The following is a 17,146-nucleotide window of genomic DNA, read 5'->3' as shown; positions in this document are numbered from 1 at the left end:
GTTCCAAGGTCCTGATGGAAGTGCTGGGACAATTCAAGACATGCTAATGGACCAGCACTCACGCCACGTGGAGCCGGTGCAATTCCAATTGACGCCAACGTCAGATTCGCTGCAGTTGGAATTGGCACTGAGGAGCCTGATAAATTAACTTCAATCAGGCCTGTGCACAGGTGGCAGAGGCCATAAGCATGGTGGGCCCCACCGTGAGGACTGGACAGCTGTGCCGGGAAAAGCTGCATAACTTCTTTGCAGCGACCTGGATGAGTCACCACCTCCGTTCACCTGTCCCCACCCCCTGTCCCACACACACGCTCACTACACCCCTCCCCCCTTTCGCCCCCCCCTCCGCCTAGAGGGCAAATGCACCCCACCTGCCAATAGCCTGCTCACAACCATCCTGCACCACATGCCAACACCCCTACCGCCCACCATGGCTGGGTGCCCCTCACAGGCCAGCATCTGCGGACCCTTGCGTTGCCAACATCCGGTGTCACACCGTGCATTACCTGTCCTCCAGGGGAAGGTGGCCCACAACCGCAGGGAGGGTGAAAAGACTGGAGAGGAGCTGCCGGTCTTGTGGCCCCCACCGCCATATTGAAGCGGCCGTTGGACCTGGCCGGGGGTGAGAGAGCGGGCAATCGCAGAGGCGGAGGTTGGCATGGGACAACCAAATGAGCCGCCAATGCGTTGCAATGTCTGTGAGTCACCATGGCCATGCCCCCAACCACAACCCTGCGCATGTTCAGGGATGACACTGCCTTCTCATCACGTGGGTCACCCGCACCCTCCATCATTCCAGAGGCACTCATCTCGCTTGGTCACTTAGTGAATAGGCTGCTGGGGCAATTATCTGGTGTGCACTGCACTAATGCAGTGATAGATCAGATGAAGGTAGGAACCCCCGAGGTGGAAAGTTGGACTGCAACCCGACCCCAAGGACTAGCTGCTCACCAGACTGGTCTAGCGCTTCTGGAAAGGGCAGTTCCATCAATGTTGGATGTTGGTGCAGAACCGTGCCTGTAGGAGCATTTGGAGCAGTCCAACCACCAAGGCGGTGCTGACCATGTTTGTCACCCAGGCCAAAATCGCACCGGCAGCGTCTGCGTTGGAGCCCTTGTATGCAAAAATAGCAGCCAAGGGTCAGATGGCCAAGGCCTCAGGCATTCGGTGCAGGCAGTGGCTGAGCAACAGGACAGGGCGGTCATGTACCAGGGCCACATGGACATTGCTGCGACGCTCCAGAGCGTGGCCCATTCACAGGCCCATCCCCGCGCTGGCTGAACTAAGCCAGACACAGAGGGACCTAACAGGGTCTCTAAGTGACGTGGCACAGCCTCAGAGGGACATGGCACAACCAAAGAGGGACTGCACACAGTCCCAGCTCTCCGTGGTCACTATCAAGGATACTCTGATCGACACGAACGAGGTTCCAGGACTGGCAGCATCAGGTGACAGTGGAACCGCCGGAGCTCGCTCCGACCACACCCCCATTCCAAGTAGTAGCCCGGAGGCCATCGGGCACCCCAAGGGAGGAACAGGTGATGGGGTCTGTACAGGTGACACCCTTGGGGCCGGGTGCCGGAACACCGCAGCACCTCTGAATTCCTCCCACTTGTTCCTGGTGCATCCAGTGGGAAGTGGGCAGAACAGGGTGGCACCACGTCACCTGTGACAGCCGGAAGACTACCGGCTCCATCCTGGCCCGGTCGCTCCATATGACGGCCGCCAAAGCGATGTCACATGTCACAGGCCGCCACCACTTCTGATATACAGCCTGGGGGACCACCTGGAAAGAGCATTAGGACACATAAGGTTAGAAAGTTAGACACCAGTTAAGTTGGCACAGGTGCAGCACATAGGTTAGCATTAGGGGCTAGGGCACAGTTCTACATGGCACTGTCACCAATAAATACATGTTAACCTATGTTCCGAACTGTCTCAGTCCTCTGTCCATTGGGTGTGAGGGATGGGCTGGGCTGGATGCAGAGGGTATACTGGTTGAGTGTGGGTGTGGGGTGTGTGTTTGGGAGGCAGGTGATGTGGGGTGCGGGTGTTGGAGGACGGTACATGCCAGGGCACCAGGCAGTCGGGGCTACCCCCATTAGATGCCCTCTGAGGCGGTAGGGGACTGGGCCAGAGGTGTGGGGTGTTGTATGGTCGGGCCTGCCTGGTGCGTGACCCATCACCACTTGCCACCCCCCCCGCCCCAGACTCCAGCCCCACCCTCGCACCCAGAAGGACTGTGGGCCTGTGTGATGGAATGACCAGCACAGTTCCCTGTCCAAGTGACGTTATGTGTGGGTGTCTGTGTTACAGGATCTGGGGTCCATTGCCTGCTGCGGCCATGAGTGAGTGGACAGGATGTGCCGGGCGTGGAGGAGGGGGGAAGAGGGAGGGATTAGTGCTGAATGGAGGCTGCCGAACCGCTGTTCGTGAGTCTAGCACCCTCTCCTAATTCCTTACAGTTACGGTATGGATGGTATTTTGGACCCCGCAGAACAGAGCCTAGGGGTAGGCCAGGCGTCCAGAGTCCCGAAACGGTGGCAGCATCTGCATCTGCAGATGCTCGAGCGGGAGGCCCGTAATGGCCCAGGGTGTACAGACATTGCTGGTCGTTTGAACACATGACGGACAGCGCATACTCCGCCCCAACAAGGAGACAGTGCGGAACCTGTGCCATGTCCTTGCGGACTCTGTGCCATGTGGCAGAGGAGGAGGACAACCACTCCTGGTGACCGTCAAGGTCACCAGTGCTCTGAACTTTTACTTCTCGAGATCCTTCCAGGTTTGAGCGGGGATACCTGTGTGGCATCACGCAGGCTACGGCCCACAGGTGCATCCAACAGGTCATGGATGCCTGTTTGCCCGGGCAGAAGCTGTATAAACTTTGACATGGACCAAATCCAACAGGATGCTTGGGCAGCAGGATTCTCCACCATCACTGGGATGCCCCAGGTTCAGGGGCTGATGGACTGCACGCATGTCGCCTTGCGCTTATCGGGCCATCTGGGAATGCCTTGTCTTAACTGGAAGGGGTTCCATTCCCTGAACATTCAGCTCTTGCAGTGACAGATCCCCAGCCTCTTTGAGGATCACCCCAGGATGGGTGGCTGGCCCCTGGGAGATGAGGGGTAGCCTCTGAAGACCTGGCTAAAGTGCGGAGGCCGGAGACCTGGTACAGTGAGGCCCAGGTGGCCACCTGGATTGTCATTGAGTGGTGCATTGGGACTCCTCAAGATATGGTTCCGATGCCCTGCAGTACACCACCCGGAGGGTCGCTGCTTTGTGATGGTCTGCTGTGTCCTCCACAACCTGGCACAGCAGCAGGGCAACATGCTGGAGGTTGGGGATGAGGGACATGTGCCAACATCCGAAGAGGACGAGGACAAGCATGATGAGGTGACCCCGGACCAGCAGGGGCTGGAGGATGAGCCCGGGGATGAACCGGAGAACCAGTCAGATGCTGCAGGACAGGCGAGAGTCTGGCAAGCCTGGAGGGCCAGGGAGCGCCTTATACCTGCCCGCTTCACATAGGGCACAGTCTGGTCTGCCCAGCCTTTACAACCTTACCTGCCCCACACACCCATTCCCTACCCTCCCAGGGTATGTGTCACATCACTCCAGGATGCTGGGAGTGTGCCGGCACTGTCAGTAGGTCACAGTCAAGGGCAGGGGGTGGTGATGTTAACCAAGAGAGCTGAGTGCCAGTGCTCCTCAATCTATGCCAGTGTGAACCATGCCTGTCTGCTAGTGTTTGCAAACACCCATCAGCTGCACAGCGTGTGCCGGGGGGGGGGGGGGGGGGGGGGGGGGGGGGCTGCCTGGAGACATGGGCCAAGGGTTCAGAGGTCGACCCGCAGTGCGGAAGAAAGTGACAGAGGCGAGATATTGCTTATGGTCAAGGGTTTTTCATGTGTCACAGGTGTCAATCAACCCCACCCTCCTGATGGTGCCGCATTACAGACCCCCCAACCCGCTACCCCCTCCCTCGTGCCCTCTCAGGGCACCGGGCCAGAAGGAGGCAGTGGCTCATACGCCTGGTCACCAAAGACTTCCAGAAAAACAGATGCGAAGTGCCCAGTGTCGAGGGGGACCCTCCTCGCCACCACCCAGTGACCCAGGGGTCAGGCAGCTGGACCCAGGGGTCAGGCAGCTGCCACAGCCTCCTGTCATTTTAAAAATGAACGCCACCAGGGTGCAAAGTTGCACCAGGCGAATGAGGCCTCAGGTCCTGCCCACATCCGGCGACGAAGCATCTGGCTCGGGTGGCTGCGACATCTATGGGGTGTTTTCAATATTCCTCTTTTTGTCTTTTTTCTCGTTTTTTCTTCTGGGGGAGGGCAGGGAAGTTGAGGGGTAGGAGCTTCACTCTGCCTTCCCTGGGGGTGTGGGGTTTCTGCATTCCCTGGGGGAGTGGTGCCTTTCAGGGGTTCCATAGCGAGGTAGACCTCCATTACTGAGGCCTCCCCCTCACTAACCCGTCCTCGACACTCCACCTCTGGGATTGTGGTTTTTGCAGGATGTCCACCGACGTGGGGCAACGCGCTGCACTGCCGTGGGGAACTGGTCGGGTCTGTCGACTTGGTGGATGTCTGCCGAACTTTCCATCCTGACTCCAGCGTGTTCACCTTTCTGAACCCTTAAGTCGGAGCTTCCAAGATCACCTGCCTTTACATTTCAAGGGCGTACCCGCCCCACGTACCGTTGGCTTCTGTGCAGCAGGTTCTGTGCTTGGACCATCGCCTGGTGTGGGCAGGGCTCGCCCCGTCTCATGCTCAGACACAGTCCACATACTGGCACTTTAACAATCTGCTGCTGGAGGACGTGCAGTTTTTGGGCACGTTTTGTCTCTTCTGGGCCAGCTGGAGAAGGAAGGGGGAAGGCACCCCCTGCTTGAGGCTATGGTGGGATGTGGGCAAGACTCAGCTCATACCTTCTGTTAGGAGAATGCAAGGGGGTCGACGAAGAGGCAGAAATCCTGGCTCGTTGAATTGGAATAGGAGGTACTCAACCTGGGGTCACGCCTTGGACAGCCCGATGAGGACCTGGCCCTGCAGGTGGTGTACAGAGAGAAGAAGGTCGCGCTGCAGGACCTGCAACTTATTGGGTCCTGCAGCGCGTATGTGAGGTCACAGATCCACTCCTCATGGACATGGACCGCGACTCCCCTTCTACTTGCTGGAAAAAATTTTGCGGGGTCCATTTGCTGCTCCTTACACTGCTGGCTGATGATGGATCCCTCGTCTCATGTCCGGAGGGCATCAGGGCCCATACCTGAAACTTCTATGCTTCCCTTTTCTCTCTGGGTCTGTTTAGCGGGGATGCTTGCAAAGTTTTGAGGGAGGACCTGCCAACTTGTTGGCAACACATGCCCCGCCATATCATGCTGTTCCAGTTGCTTATACCAAGACACGCTGTTGTCAGAGGGTAGGTCTCGCGGTACTTGCGGCAGCCGTTGTCACTCCGTAGGGTGGCTCCGGTTTGACACCCAGCGGCCCTTCCCAGTCAGTGCCATAGGTCCCTGGGGTTCACCTTAGGACGGTGGGGCAGATGGATTGAGCCCTGGCTGCCCCTGCGCCATCTGGCTCTGCCAGCCCTGGCTCCTCCTCAATGTCTGCATTATAGTGTTGATGCCCTCGGCGATCCTCCTCAGTGACTGCGACATGCTCTGGAGTGCCTCGGCTATGCCCTCCTGAGACTGGGACAACTCCCCCAGTGACTGGGACATGCTCTGCAGTCCCTCGGCAATTCTCGCCTGAGACTGGGGCATGCATCGTCGCACTTAATCAAGGTCCACCTGGGACTGGGATATGTCCCCCAGCAACTGGGACATGATGCCGAGTTGGTTAGCCAAGGCCGTCGCTGAGTGACTGAGTGACGCCTTGGAAAACTCCACTCATGCTACCGACGTCGTATTCCATACTCTCCATTGTGCACACCACCCTAGCAGTGTTGGCTCCTATGAAACACATTGCCAGTACTATCTCCTGCGCTCCTAGCCTCTGGAACTTCTGCAATCGGCTAATGATCTGCTGGAGTGTCATTGACATCCTCCTCTGAATGTCACGGCCACACCCTATCGACTGAGTCAGCTCCGGGCATACCTGATCCAGAGGCTCAGCATCTGACTGTGAGAGTTTGGCTCAAGTTAGAATCAGAGCCTGAGGGGAAATGGAATGTCAAGGTTTGTGTAAAATGTGTATGTGCCGTGTGAGATAATTGCTTCTGTGCTTGGCTGGTACGGCCTTATCGCGATCCTGGCTCTGATTGTCTGCACTACAAGTTGCAGCTGGAGAATGAGTTACTCCTTCCGTTGATAAAGAATTGCTATGCTATGCAACTAATGAGTTGACTGTGTGACTAATGAAAGAAAGAAATAATTGTATGAAGGAGGGGTTTGAGGGGTTTTGTACAAGTATATAATTAACTGTAACTGAAAGAAAATTGCCTTCACTTGCTGTAACTCACAGTTACACTTGGATAGCCCCGCGGTGAATAAAAGAATCATTGAAGTTATCTGGTGTTCGACTGATACTTCCATCCGGACTGAAAGTTAGAATTCTCAACTGGGTCTGGGATCCAGCAGACCTCCGACTGCTGTCTCACCTGGTCATTCTTGCCTCCACCGGATTGCATCAGCAACAATGTGGTGCTCACCAGAATGTGCCCCTGAAGCCTGTCCACTCCTGTAGCCAACCAAAGTGTGTCTCTGCACTGGTGGAGTATGGGGATAGTAGCTATGTCATGAATAAGGTGGTCATGTGGTCAGTGAGAGAGATGGGTCAGTCTGTCTGGCATTAACAACTCACTGCTGAATCTCCAAGACCCTTGGGGGAACAAGGCATCCCGTCAACAAAATGACTATCTACCAGTAGGTGCAAAGTAAAAAGCAGTGCTTTAACTATCACATTTTGTTTTAGTGATTATTTTGGGCTTATCATCTTGAATGATATTAGTAATGTTGAAACATTATCCATTTCAGGAACTCCAAGATCAGTTATAACCTGATGATGCAGAGAAGGCTTTCAAAATGTTGCTCCAATGATCAACTTGCCCCTACTATTTTCCCTGATTGCCTCTCTTTATTTAACATTTAACACAGGTCTTCCCATTGAAATAGTTACTTTGATATGAAATTATAAACAGATGTGAGTCGTCTCCCACTAAGACCTGGTTTACTTACCCAAATCCATTCTGATGGACTGCTAACAAAAGGTTTTCATTCCATCAATCTGGGTTCAATTCAAATCCCAATAGCTAACCCAGTCAGTTTCCTCAAAACTGCCAACACATAATAAAAATGATGGATCCAATAATGGTATAAAATGCCCAGAAAGACGTGCTTGTGAGATGAACTGGACATTCTGAATTCTCCCTCTGTGTACCTGAACAGGCGTTGGAGTGTGGCGACTCAGGGATTTTCACAGTAACTTCATTGCAGTTTTAATGTAAGCCTACTTGTGGCACTAATAAAGATTGTTATTATTATTATTAAACAAAAATTATTCTTCCATTTAAATATATATTTGTGATAGTCCTCCAACTGTGATTTTTTCTTTGTTAGAATCAGGTGTTTTACACAAATGCACCTGAGGATGAATGTCAGGAAGAAGGATATCCCTCCAGAAATTCTGACAGCTCAAACCTACAGATGCTGGAGGAAGAGAGAAGAATGTACAAGGGGAGGTACCACCAAAGTCTCCAGCTATTCAAACCTTTTCGAACAACACATAAGTAAGTAAATATGTCAAATGTGGGTAGCACCATACAGATTGAGGCAATCTCGGCAAACTCCTTTCCCAAAGGAAATTGAGTGGCATGAGAAACCAAGGCTTCTTTGGATAATACACTGTGCTACAAGTTAGGATAGGTTAAATCCAACAGATCCCTGGAACTTGATGACCCACACCCTAGGGTTCTGAAAGCGATATCGACACGCTAGCTATGATTTCCAATCGACCCACTGGATTGGAAGTTATGAAGGGGGTTGAATAGGAGGAGGGAAAGGAAAAGCAGGGAATTATGTTACTTGTTGGGGAAATGCTGGAATCAATTATTAAGGAAGTCTTATCAATGCACTTTAAAAAAAAAAACAGAGTATTAGCAGAACATGTCAATGTGCTTTTACAAAATGGAAAGAGTTTTTTGAGGATGTAACTACATTAGTAGGGCAGTAGATAAAGGGGAACCAGTAGATACAGGGCGCAATTCTCCGTCCCTGTTGTGCTTTCGCTCGAGTGGAATGAGGCCGGTGAATAGTTGGGGAGGCGGAAAATGAGAACCGTGCCGGGCACCAGGCCCGCTCCCGTAAATGAAATCGGGATCTCGCCGTAGTGTGCCAAATATGCACAGCTGTGGTTAGGACAAATACAGCAGTATGAAAATTGAAGGCAAGTAAAATATTAACAGGCAGTGATGGATGTCCCCTTTCCTGTTTTCATGAATGCATACAGTTTTATAGAATCATAGAATTTACAGTACAGAAGGAAGCTATTCGGCCCATCAAGCCTGCACCGGCCCTTGGAAAGAGCACACCATTCAAGCACATAACTCCACCATATCCCAGTAACCCAGAAACCCCCCCTAACCTTTTTTCTTTGAACACTAAGGGCAATTTAGCATGGCCAATCAACCTAACCTGCACATCTTTGGACTGTGGGAGGAAACCGGAGCACCCGGAGGAAACCCACGCAGACGTGGGGAGGACGTGCAGACTCCGCAGAGCCAGTGACCAAGCCGGGTATCGAACCTGGGAAGCGATTGTGCTAACCACTATGCTACCGTGCCGCCAATGATTCCTGATTTCTTCATGTACAATTGATTGACCTTTTACAGAAGAGTTGTAGTGCTAGAGCCTGACTGACTAATTTGGAAACTTGAGCTATCTGCATGAGCAAACTTGAGCTATCTACTAAACCTTCACCTTCTCTTCCAATCATGCAAATACAAAGAGATATCCAAGAAGGCAATTTGTTATGAAATGTGCCTGGGTGAAGCAGCAGATCGATTATATCTTTCAGATATAAGATGCGTTTGAAATAATAATTGGCAAAAGATATGGATGTTAATAAGAATAATGGAGACAATGGGCTGCATTTTATGCCCACCATGCCAAGTGTGATTTCAGCAGCAGACACATGAAAAAATGTTGGGTGGCTAGCCCACTGCCTTCCTGTCAACCTCTAACTTGGTCCCCATAAAACGGTAGGCAGCCAGGCACCGAAATCGGCAGCTTGCTAACTGTTTTTAAAAGGTAATTAATGGGCAACTGATCTTGGTAACAAGCCGGTTCACTCAACTAGTGCATTGCACAGAGACCAATTGTTTTAACCCAACTGGTTAAAAGGCAGCAAGGAAGAGTGGGTAATCCTTCAGGGTGTGCCCTGTGTGTGCCCCCCCCCCCCCCCCCCCAAACCAAGATGATACCTCCTCTCTCATTGAGCCTCCTTGCCTTGGACGTTGCCTTGGCATACCCCTGCCAGAACCCTCCAAGCTCTGGGCATGCCCAAAACTTATGGACATGGTTTGCTGGGCTTCCCGCACACCTTGCACATCTGTCTTCCCGAAAAACTTGCTCAGCCTCACCGCCGTTATGTGTGCCCGGTGGGCCACCTTAAACTGGATTAGACTGAGCCTAGCACATGATGAGGAGGAATTGACCCTACTTGGTGCTTCCGCCCACAGACCCGGCTCTAACTCTCCTTCTAACTCCTCCTCCCATTTGCCCTTGTGCTCCTCCACCGGGGTTCCCTTCGCTTCCAGCAGATCCTGGTAGATATCTGACACCTTCCCCTCCCACCCAGGTACCTAAGTCGGTTCGTACGCACGCTTGCCACAGGCGCCTGGTACAGCAGTCGCACCCACCAAATAAAGTCCTGACCAAACCCAAACCTACCCACCGCCTCCCACAGGTACTCTCACTCAACCCGATCGAAAGCTTTCTCTGCATCCATTGCTGCCACTACCTCTGCTTCCCCTTCTTCCGAGGGCATCATAACAATATTTAAAAGCCTCCGCACATTGGCATTAAGTTTCCTGTCCTTAACAAATCCAGTCTGGTCTTCTTTCAGTCAATTTTCATATCCTCAGGTCAGCAACCTTAATCTCTATTCTTACTTAGCACTTCTTAACAAGCTAGAACATTACATGTTAATGGCTGCTATGGTGAGGAAAAGAGCTGTGCCAGAAGCCAGCCGAAGCTTTACTTAATGATCTGATTGAGAAGGTGAATTTAATAAGAAGGGTGATGCCAAAGGGTAATTTGGTCAGGAGTGTGAGAAGACGAGAGGAGTGAGTGCATCGAAGGAGCCTGAAGAGATTATCTTTATATTTGAAACGTCTGTTCACACATGACAGCACGGTAGCATGGTGGTTAGCATAAATGCTTCACAGCTCCAGGGTCCCAGGTTCGATTCCCGGCTGGGTCACTGTCTGTGCGGAGTCTGCATGTCCTCCCCGTGTGTGCGTGGGTTTCCTCCGGGTGCTCCGGTTTCCTCCCACAGTCCAAAGATGTGCGGGTTAGGTGGATTGGCCATGCTAAATTGCCCGTAGTGTAAGGTTAATGGGGGGATTGTTGGGTTACGGGTATAGGGTGGATACGTGGGTTTGAGTAGGGTGATCATTGTTCGGCACAACATCGAGGGCCGAAGGGCCTGTTCTGTGCTGTACTGTTCTATGTTCTATGACGCTGGAAGTAAAGGGATGAGAGGAGGGTCAGTGACACAAAGGGTGTGGCTTAGTTAATGTGTTTACAAACAGTAAGTTCAATTTGTTGTAAAGTTGGTGTTCATTGTGAATACTGTTGTGGAACTCACTGCCTTCAATTCAGCATGAGACACAAAGCTTCTGGAGGAGACAGTCTGCTGAAATATTAAATTTTAAATGCAATCCTTCCGACTGAATAGAATTTATGACACAATGGATAAGTCTTGTACATACTAATACAAGAATTACCAGCAAACATAGATTATTGTTAAGATATTAATCATCCAGAGCAATAAGATTTACCTCTTTAGTATGCCTAATTGACATATATGCTGGTGTCAAATGTTTTGGAAACCTCAGCTGATGTCAGTTTAATAGCTCTCTTTTCTTTCAGGCACAAACATCCAATTGACAACTCAGGCCTATTCTCTTTTATGACCTTGAACTGGCTTTCTCCTCTAGCATGGAAGGCCTACAAGTACTCTCGGCTGGAAATGACAGATCTCTGGAACTTGTCTAGAAATGAATCCTCTGAATTAAATTCTCGACGGTAAGAGTGTCTAGAATTATCAGGCAACTCGCCTCAGTGCTGCATTTTCTATCCTGATTTAGTAACTTCATATCAAGGTGGTTGAGAAACAGCTTGACTCTGTGCGAGAGTCGAGGACTTCAGACAGATCCGATTTACTCAACAAAATTGTTATCCAGAAATGTTAAACAGAAAAAGACTGGTATAACTCCTGGGTAACTCCACAGCGCACCCCAAATTACACTCACATTGACCCACCCTCTTACTCTTCTCTATCCCCCCCCACCCCAGAGGCCCCTGATTAACCCCTCGCGGCACATGACATCGCCCCCTCAAGAGGCACATGATTTCATTCTTCTCCCCCTCCCAGAGGCTCCTGATGTCCCCCACCCCCCACAGACACTTGACACTCTGCCCCCCCCACTCCCAGAGGCACCTGACATTCCCCCCCCCCACGCCGAAGAACCTGAAGTCCCCCCCACCCCCCCAGGCACCTAATGATCCTCCCCACCCAGGCACCTGACATCCTCCCGACACACCTGGCTACACCCTTGTCAGAAGCACCAGATGACTAAGCCCGCCAGACACACCTGATGACTGACCGCCACGTGCACCCGCCAACCCGCCCACTAATTTAATCTTCCACTCATCCAGTCACTAACATTCAAGATGGACCGTTACATTTTCCATAAGACAGCTAATGACTTAAAAAGGAGGTATGTCCTGTCTTTCGCTGAATCTACTCCACCACACCAGAGTTTTCCAAGGGACGCTGTGTTCTGCATTTCTGGTAAAGCTGGACTGGCAAGACCTGGCAAGAAATGCAAAATAGTGTTGAGGGAGAGACTTTGAATGGCGCAGCAATCCAAGAATGATTGCTACTCCTCGGAAGATCCAGGCCAAGTTTTCTAATAATATGACTATTTTAAACACTTTTTAAAATTCTTCCATTGGATATGGCATTGTTGGCAATATTTCTTTTGCCCATCCATAATTGCCCTTTGAGGTCAGTTAAGTGTCAATTACAGTGCTGTGTGCCTATGGCCACATATAGGACAAACTAGGTAAGGACAGTAGCTTTTGTTTCTTAAAGGACTTTAGTGAACCAGATGTGTTCCTCCGACAATAAATGGTGGGTTTCATGATCATTATTACTGAGACTAGCTTTTGTTACAATTTTTTTGGATTAATTAATTGAATTTGAATTCCATCAGCTGCTGTGGTGTAAATTGAACCAATGTCCACAGAGCATTAGCCTAAACCTTTGGATTACTAATCCACTGTTAAATCCACTGACCATTGCCACTTTGCACCTTCTCCCCCACATTATTCTAAAAGTAAGAAAGTAACCAAATACTTTTAATTTTTTCGAGAACCTTAAACTAACTATTTGGAAATAATATTGAAACATATTTTTGAGCACAAAAATCAAGCTTGGCACTCGGATACAAATCTGAGGAAAAGCTGAAATGTTGGAGATTGTATCCATCAATGAAACTTTAAAAACAAGGCAACGCTTGCTCTGTCGGGTGAATATAAACAATCTCATTGGACTATTTTGAAGTAAGGCAGAGGTGTTATCCCTGGTATTTGGCCTATCCCTAAATGAACACGACACTGTCACATTTCCTGTTTGTGGGCGCTTTCTCTGTGTAAACTGGTTGCCATGCTTCCTAAAATACAACAGTGACTACACTTCAAAAGTATTTTGAGGCTGTGAATTGATTTGAGACATCAGTGATCATGAAAGGTGCGATATAAATGCAAGTCTTCGTTTCTTTTAATATCTCTTGAGTGCTGAAAGTTGCAGTTAAGACAAGAGAACAAAGACTTTTTTAGGCCTCCTGGGTGAATGCTTAAAACAGAATGCTTAAATATGCCAATAGTGGGCCCTGATGTCTGTTATAGGGTGATGAATACAGTTCAGTTAGTCTGAAGAAGTCTTCGTAGTCATACATAGATTGAGGGCGTGATTCGATGGTGATGCGCGATCAATAACCACAGAAACGAAGGAGTAGTCTGAATTGAAGGCTTTAATCTACAAGATGTTTCCCCAGCAGCTTGAGTACAGAAAGAACGATGGCTGTTGGGAAGCACGGGTTCTTATACTCTGCCTCGCGGGCGGAGCTACCTTCGTCTTGACCAATGAGAAAGCAACACTTGGGCCAATGAGCAGCTCACACTCCCAGGTACCGTAGTACCTCTAGTCATACTACCACATATGGAAAGGTTTCTAAGTGTCATTTCAGGGGGGTTTGGCTGGGAGTTTCTCCCCGGCTCTGTTGGTGACTTCCCCACTGCTATCTAACCAGACTTAGTCATTTTTTGGGGGACCCTGGGGAATTTCACTCCGGCTGAATTTTTTCATCACTGAGAAGCTGAAATCGCTGCCCAGACCAGCTTCTCAGAGATCAGGCCACCCTTTTGAAAGGGTGCCCCGATCTATTTCTTTTTGTATAAATTTAGAGTACCCAATTATTTTTTTTCCAATTAAGGAACAATTTAGCGTGACAAATCACCTACCCTGTACATCTTTGGATTGTGGGGGTGAGACTCGCACAGACACGGGGATAATGTGCAAATTCCACAAGGACAGTGACCGGGGCTGGGATCGAACCCGGGTCCTCAGCACCATGAAGCAGCAGTGCTAACCACTGCGTCACTGTGCCACCCAAGGATATCCGATCTCTAAGTGACCTTGAGGGCCCTCCGCGCATGGACTTCCACCCCACGCACACATGGGCATTACCTCACACCCCCTTTTCAAGTGAGGGCAGCCCACTATGGGGTTGCTATGGGCCCCCCTTTTTCAGGCCATCCCTCGCCCCCTTTTGGCCCCCCCCCCCCCCCCCTTGAGGACCTCCACCTTACACCCACCCCCACCTTCCAGTGGCCCCGTCATACCTGCCCTTCATCTGCCACTCTTCATACCCATCCTCATCCCTCCTTTCATGGGCATGGTCCACCTCAGGCACCCTGGCACTGCCACCCTCGCAGTGCTCCATCAGGCCCTGCACCGCCACCTGGGCACCTTGGCAGTGCCATGATGGCAGTACTAAGGTGTCAGCCTGGCAGTGCCAAGTGCCTGCATTCCAGTAGAAGGGCCGAGTGGTCACCCTGTCCCTGACCACCCAGGGGCATCCAATGGCCCGGGAGACCTCCCCAGGTGCCATTCCACCTGCTCCACGTTTGTGTGGTTCAGTACTGAACGGCGCCCAGCTGGGGACTCCCTGGGGCGGCCGTTAGATGGTGGGAGCCAGGTGAGCACAACAAAGTGTTTTTTAAACTGGCATTGGAGCACAAGGCTTGGTCATACCCATTATGGGAAGGACTCTGATCGTGACGCCTTGTGAGATCTGGGTAGACCTGGTAGGCATCCTGCCTGCCAGGAAGCCCGCTGGGGGCTTCTCCCAGCATCTACTGGCCCCATTGTGCTCCCATTTGGGCGTGATCGTGCCCTGACAGTTTGGAAGGGCATTGGAAAAGACGAGCAGAAACGAAAAGGTCAGCTAGCCAAGAAAACAGCCCAGAGAAAACAGAGGCCAGTGAATATACACCTTCTCAGCTCACTGTTTTCCTCCAGCAAATTCCGTAGAGGCTGCTGTGCTGGAGTAGGGCACTTGAGCAGTACCGGACGATGCTTAACAAGGAGTTGACTACCATAGCACAGTCCACCATCTTAAGAGACGAAGCCTGCCACAATCTAAATCGCAATTCTGTTTGCCAGCATCAGTCCCGTAATGTTGAGTAAAAGATGGTCTGTTCTGATGTTGACCTCTTCCTCAACAGTAGTGCAGCAATATGTCAAATTCTCAGCTCTATCTCTGTTGACATGTTACTATCAGGAGAGGCGAGAGTTGAAATGTATTTCATGTTAATGTCCTCAGCTGGTTAAAAACAGCTAGAAACAACAAGCAATGATGCCATATTGCCTTCAGTTGTATGTTCACCTCCAGTTGCTAACATGCTTAATTAGCCGAGATGTAAAATTTATTCCAGTGGTTTGAAGCATCATTAATGATAAAGGCTTCGCATGAGTTCTCCATTGGAAAGATTTTTGTAGAAAGTTCTCAAACCATGTGGATAATTACAGCAATTCATTCCAATGGGAGGCTGGAGGGGTTGGATGAATGGATCAATAAAAAGTGCAATAGAGTGTAAAAGAGATTGCTAATTGCATCCCATCAGTTTCTTATTTGGCAAAGTTACATTAAAATTAGCTATTTTGTACCCCAGGATTTTATGCCCTGCTTGTGAAGAAGCTGGGATATAATTTCATGGGTGTCAGATACCCTTCTGTAACTTGCAACCATAGCTATTCTGCATTTGTTTATGGGTGATTCTAGAGACTGAGAATGGGCAGGCTCCTTCACCAAATATTGCATCATAGCTGAGCCAGAACCCTTTCTTCACCCAACATTCATAAACACACGTTTTCCACTGTAGATTATTAGATTGGGATCCAATAGATGTCTGATAATTTTGGATCTACTTGCAATCCTGGAACTCTAAGATCCTGTGGCATACACTTACCATCTGCACCAGCTGGTACGATAAAATTTGGGTGGTCTTGATTTTAATAGCTCAGTAACTCACTGGAGGTTGCATGTCACCACCAAACCATTGGTTGGAAACCCCAGAGCCACCACTTTTGACAGCAGAGAGCTTCCTGGATTGTTAGAAATATTTCTAGACCAAAACTGTACATAGTTCTCTAGGTGCAATCTCACCAATTCCCTGTACTTAAAAAAAAAATGTTAAAAAAATGTTTTTATTGCGTTTTTAGTATACAAAACAAGTTTAAATATGGACAAACAGTGGGAAACAAAAAAAAGTGAAATTAAAACTATTTACACATTGGTTGATTTCAACTATTTACATACATACAACATCGTTTTTTTTCTCTTGCATGATTTACAGTGGTGGTTGTGGTTTCCTGTGTTTCATTCCCCACCGGTGTTCTCTTTTGTTTTTTCCCCTTGGTTCAGGTTGGTGCCCCGGCCCTCCTCCCCTTGTTTTGCGTGCTTCTTTTGTTGAGCGTGTTGGGTTCCATGTTTTCCTCTCCTCACCCGTCCCACTCCCTCTCCCCTCCTTCCTTTTGCTGTGTCATGGCTACCCCCTCCTGTTCTTTGGCTTCTTAGTTGTTGGCTACAAACAGGTCTTGGAACAGCTGAGTGAATGTTTCCCATGTTTTGAGGAAGCCCTCCTCCGACCCTTGGATGGCGAATTCAATTTTCTTCATTTGGAGAAATTCCGATAAGTCGAACAGCCAGTCTACAGCTTTGCTGCTGACCGCCAGCCAAGCAGGCGATTAGGGAGGCAAAGGTAACGACGTCGGCTCTCCTCCCAATGAAGATATCAGACTGTTCTGAACCCTGAAGACTGCCACTCGTGGGCGAGGCTTCACCCTCATCCCCACCACCTTAGACACCGCCTCGAAGAAGACTGTCCAAAACCCAGCAAGTCTGGGACAAGACCAGAACATATGGGCGTGGTTGGCCGGGCTACCTTGGCACCGTTCACATTTATCCTCCACCTCCGGGAAGAACCTGATCATTCGGGCTCTAGTTAAGTGGACTCTGTACCATTTTTAACTGCATTAGGCTTAATCTTGCGTATATGGAGGGAGAGTTGACCCTGTGCAGTCCTTCGCCGGGCTACTAGGGATGCAAAGGCCAGGACACCAGCCTCTTTCGCCTCCTGCACTCCCGGCTCCACCGCAACTCCGAAAATCGTGAGTCCCCACCCTGGTTTGACCCTGGATCCAACCACCCTCGACACCGTCCCCGCCACCCCCTTCCAGAATTCTTCCAGTGCTGGGCATGCCCAGAACATATGGGCATGATTCGCTGGACTCCCCAAACATCTGGTGCACCTGTCCTCACCCCCAAAGAACCTACTCATCCTAGTCCC

The 17,146-nt window shown here is 50.2% G+C and overlaps 1 protein-coding gene across 1 annotated transcript in view; it reads left to right on the top strand.

The window, feature by feature from the left end:
* The window catches only part of LOC119951991 (multidrug resistance-associated protein 5-like), a 269,580-nt gene that overhangs the window by 22,278 nt on the left and 230,156 nt on the right, over nucleotides 1-17,146 (top strand). Inside the window, exons 3-4 of the mRNA XM_038775439.1 lie at nucleotides 7,565-7,734; nucleotides 11,099-11,254. Coding sequence (XP_038631367.1) covers nucleotides 7,565-7,734; nucleotides 11,099-11,254 — 326 coding nt within the window. The remainder of the gene's footprint in view (nucleotides 1-7,564; nucleotides 7,735-11,098; nucleotides 11,255-17,146) is intronic.

Source organism: Scyliorhinus canicula, chromosome 17 (genome assembly GCF_902713615.1).
Source record: "Scyliorhinus canicula chromosome 17, sScyCan1.1, whole genome shotgun sequence".
NCBI classification, from domain to species: domain Eukaryota; kingdom Metazoa; phylum Chordata; class Chondrichthyes; order Carcharhiniformes; family Scyliorhinidae; genus Scyliorhinus; species Scyliorhinus canicula.
This window is presented reverse-complemented; position numbering and strand designations above follow the sequence as displayed.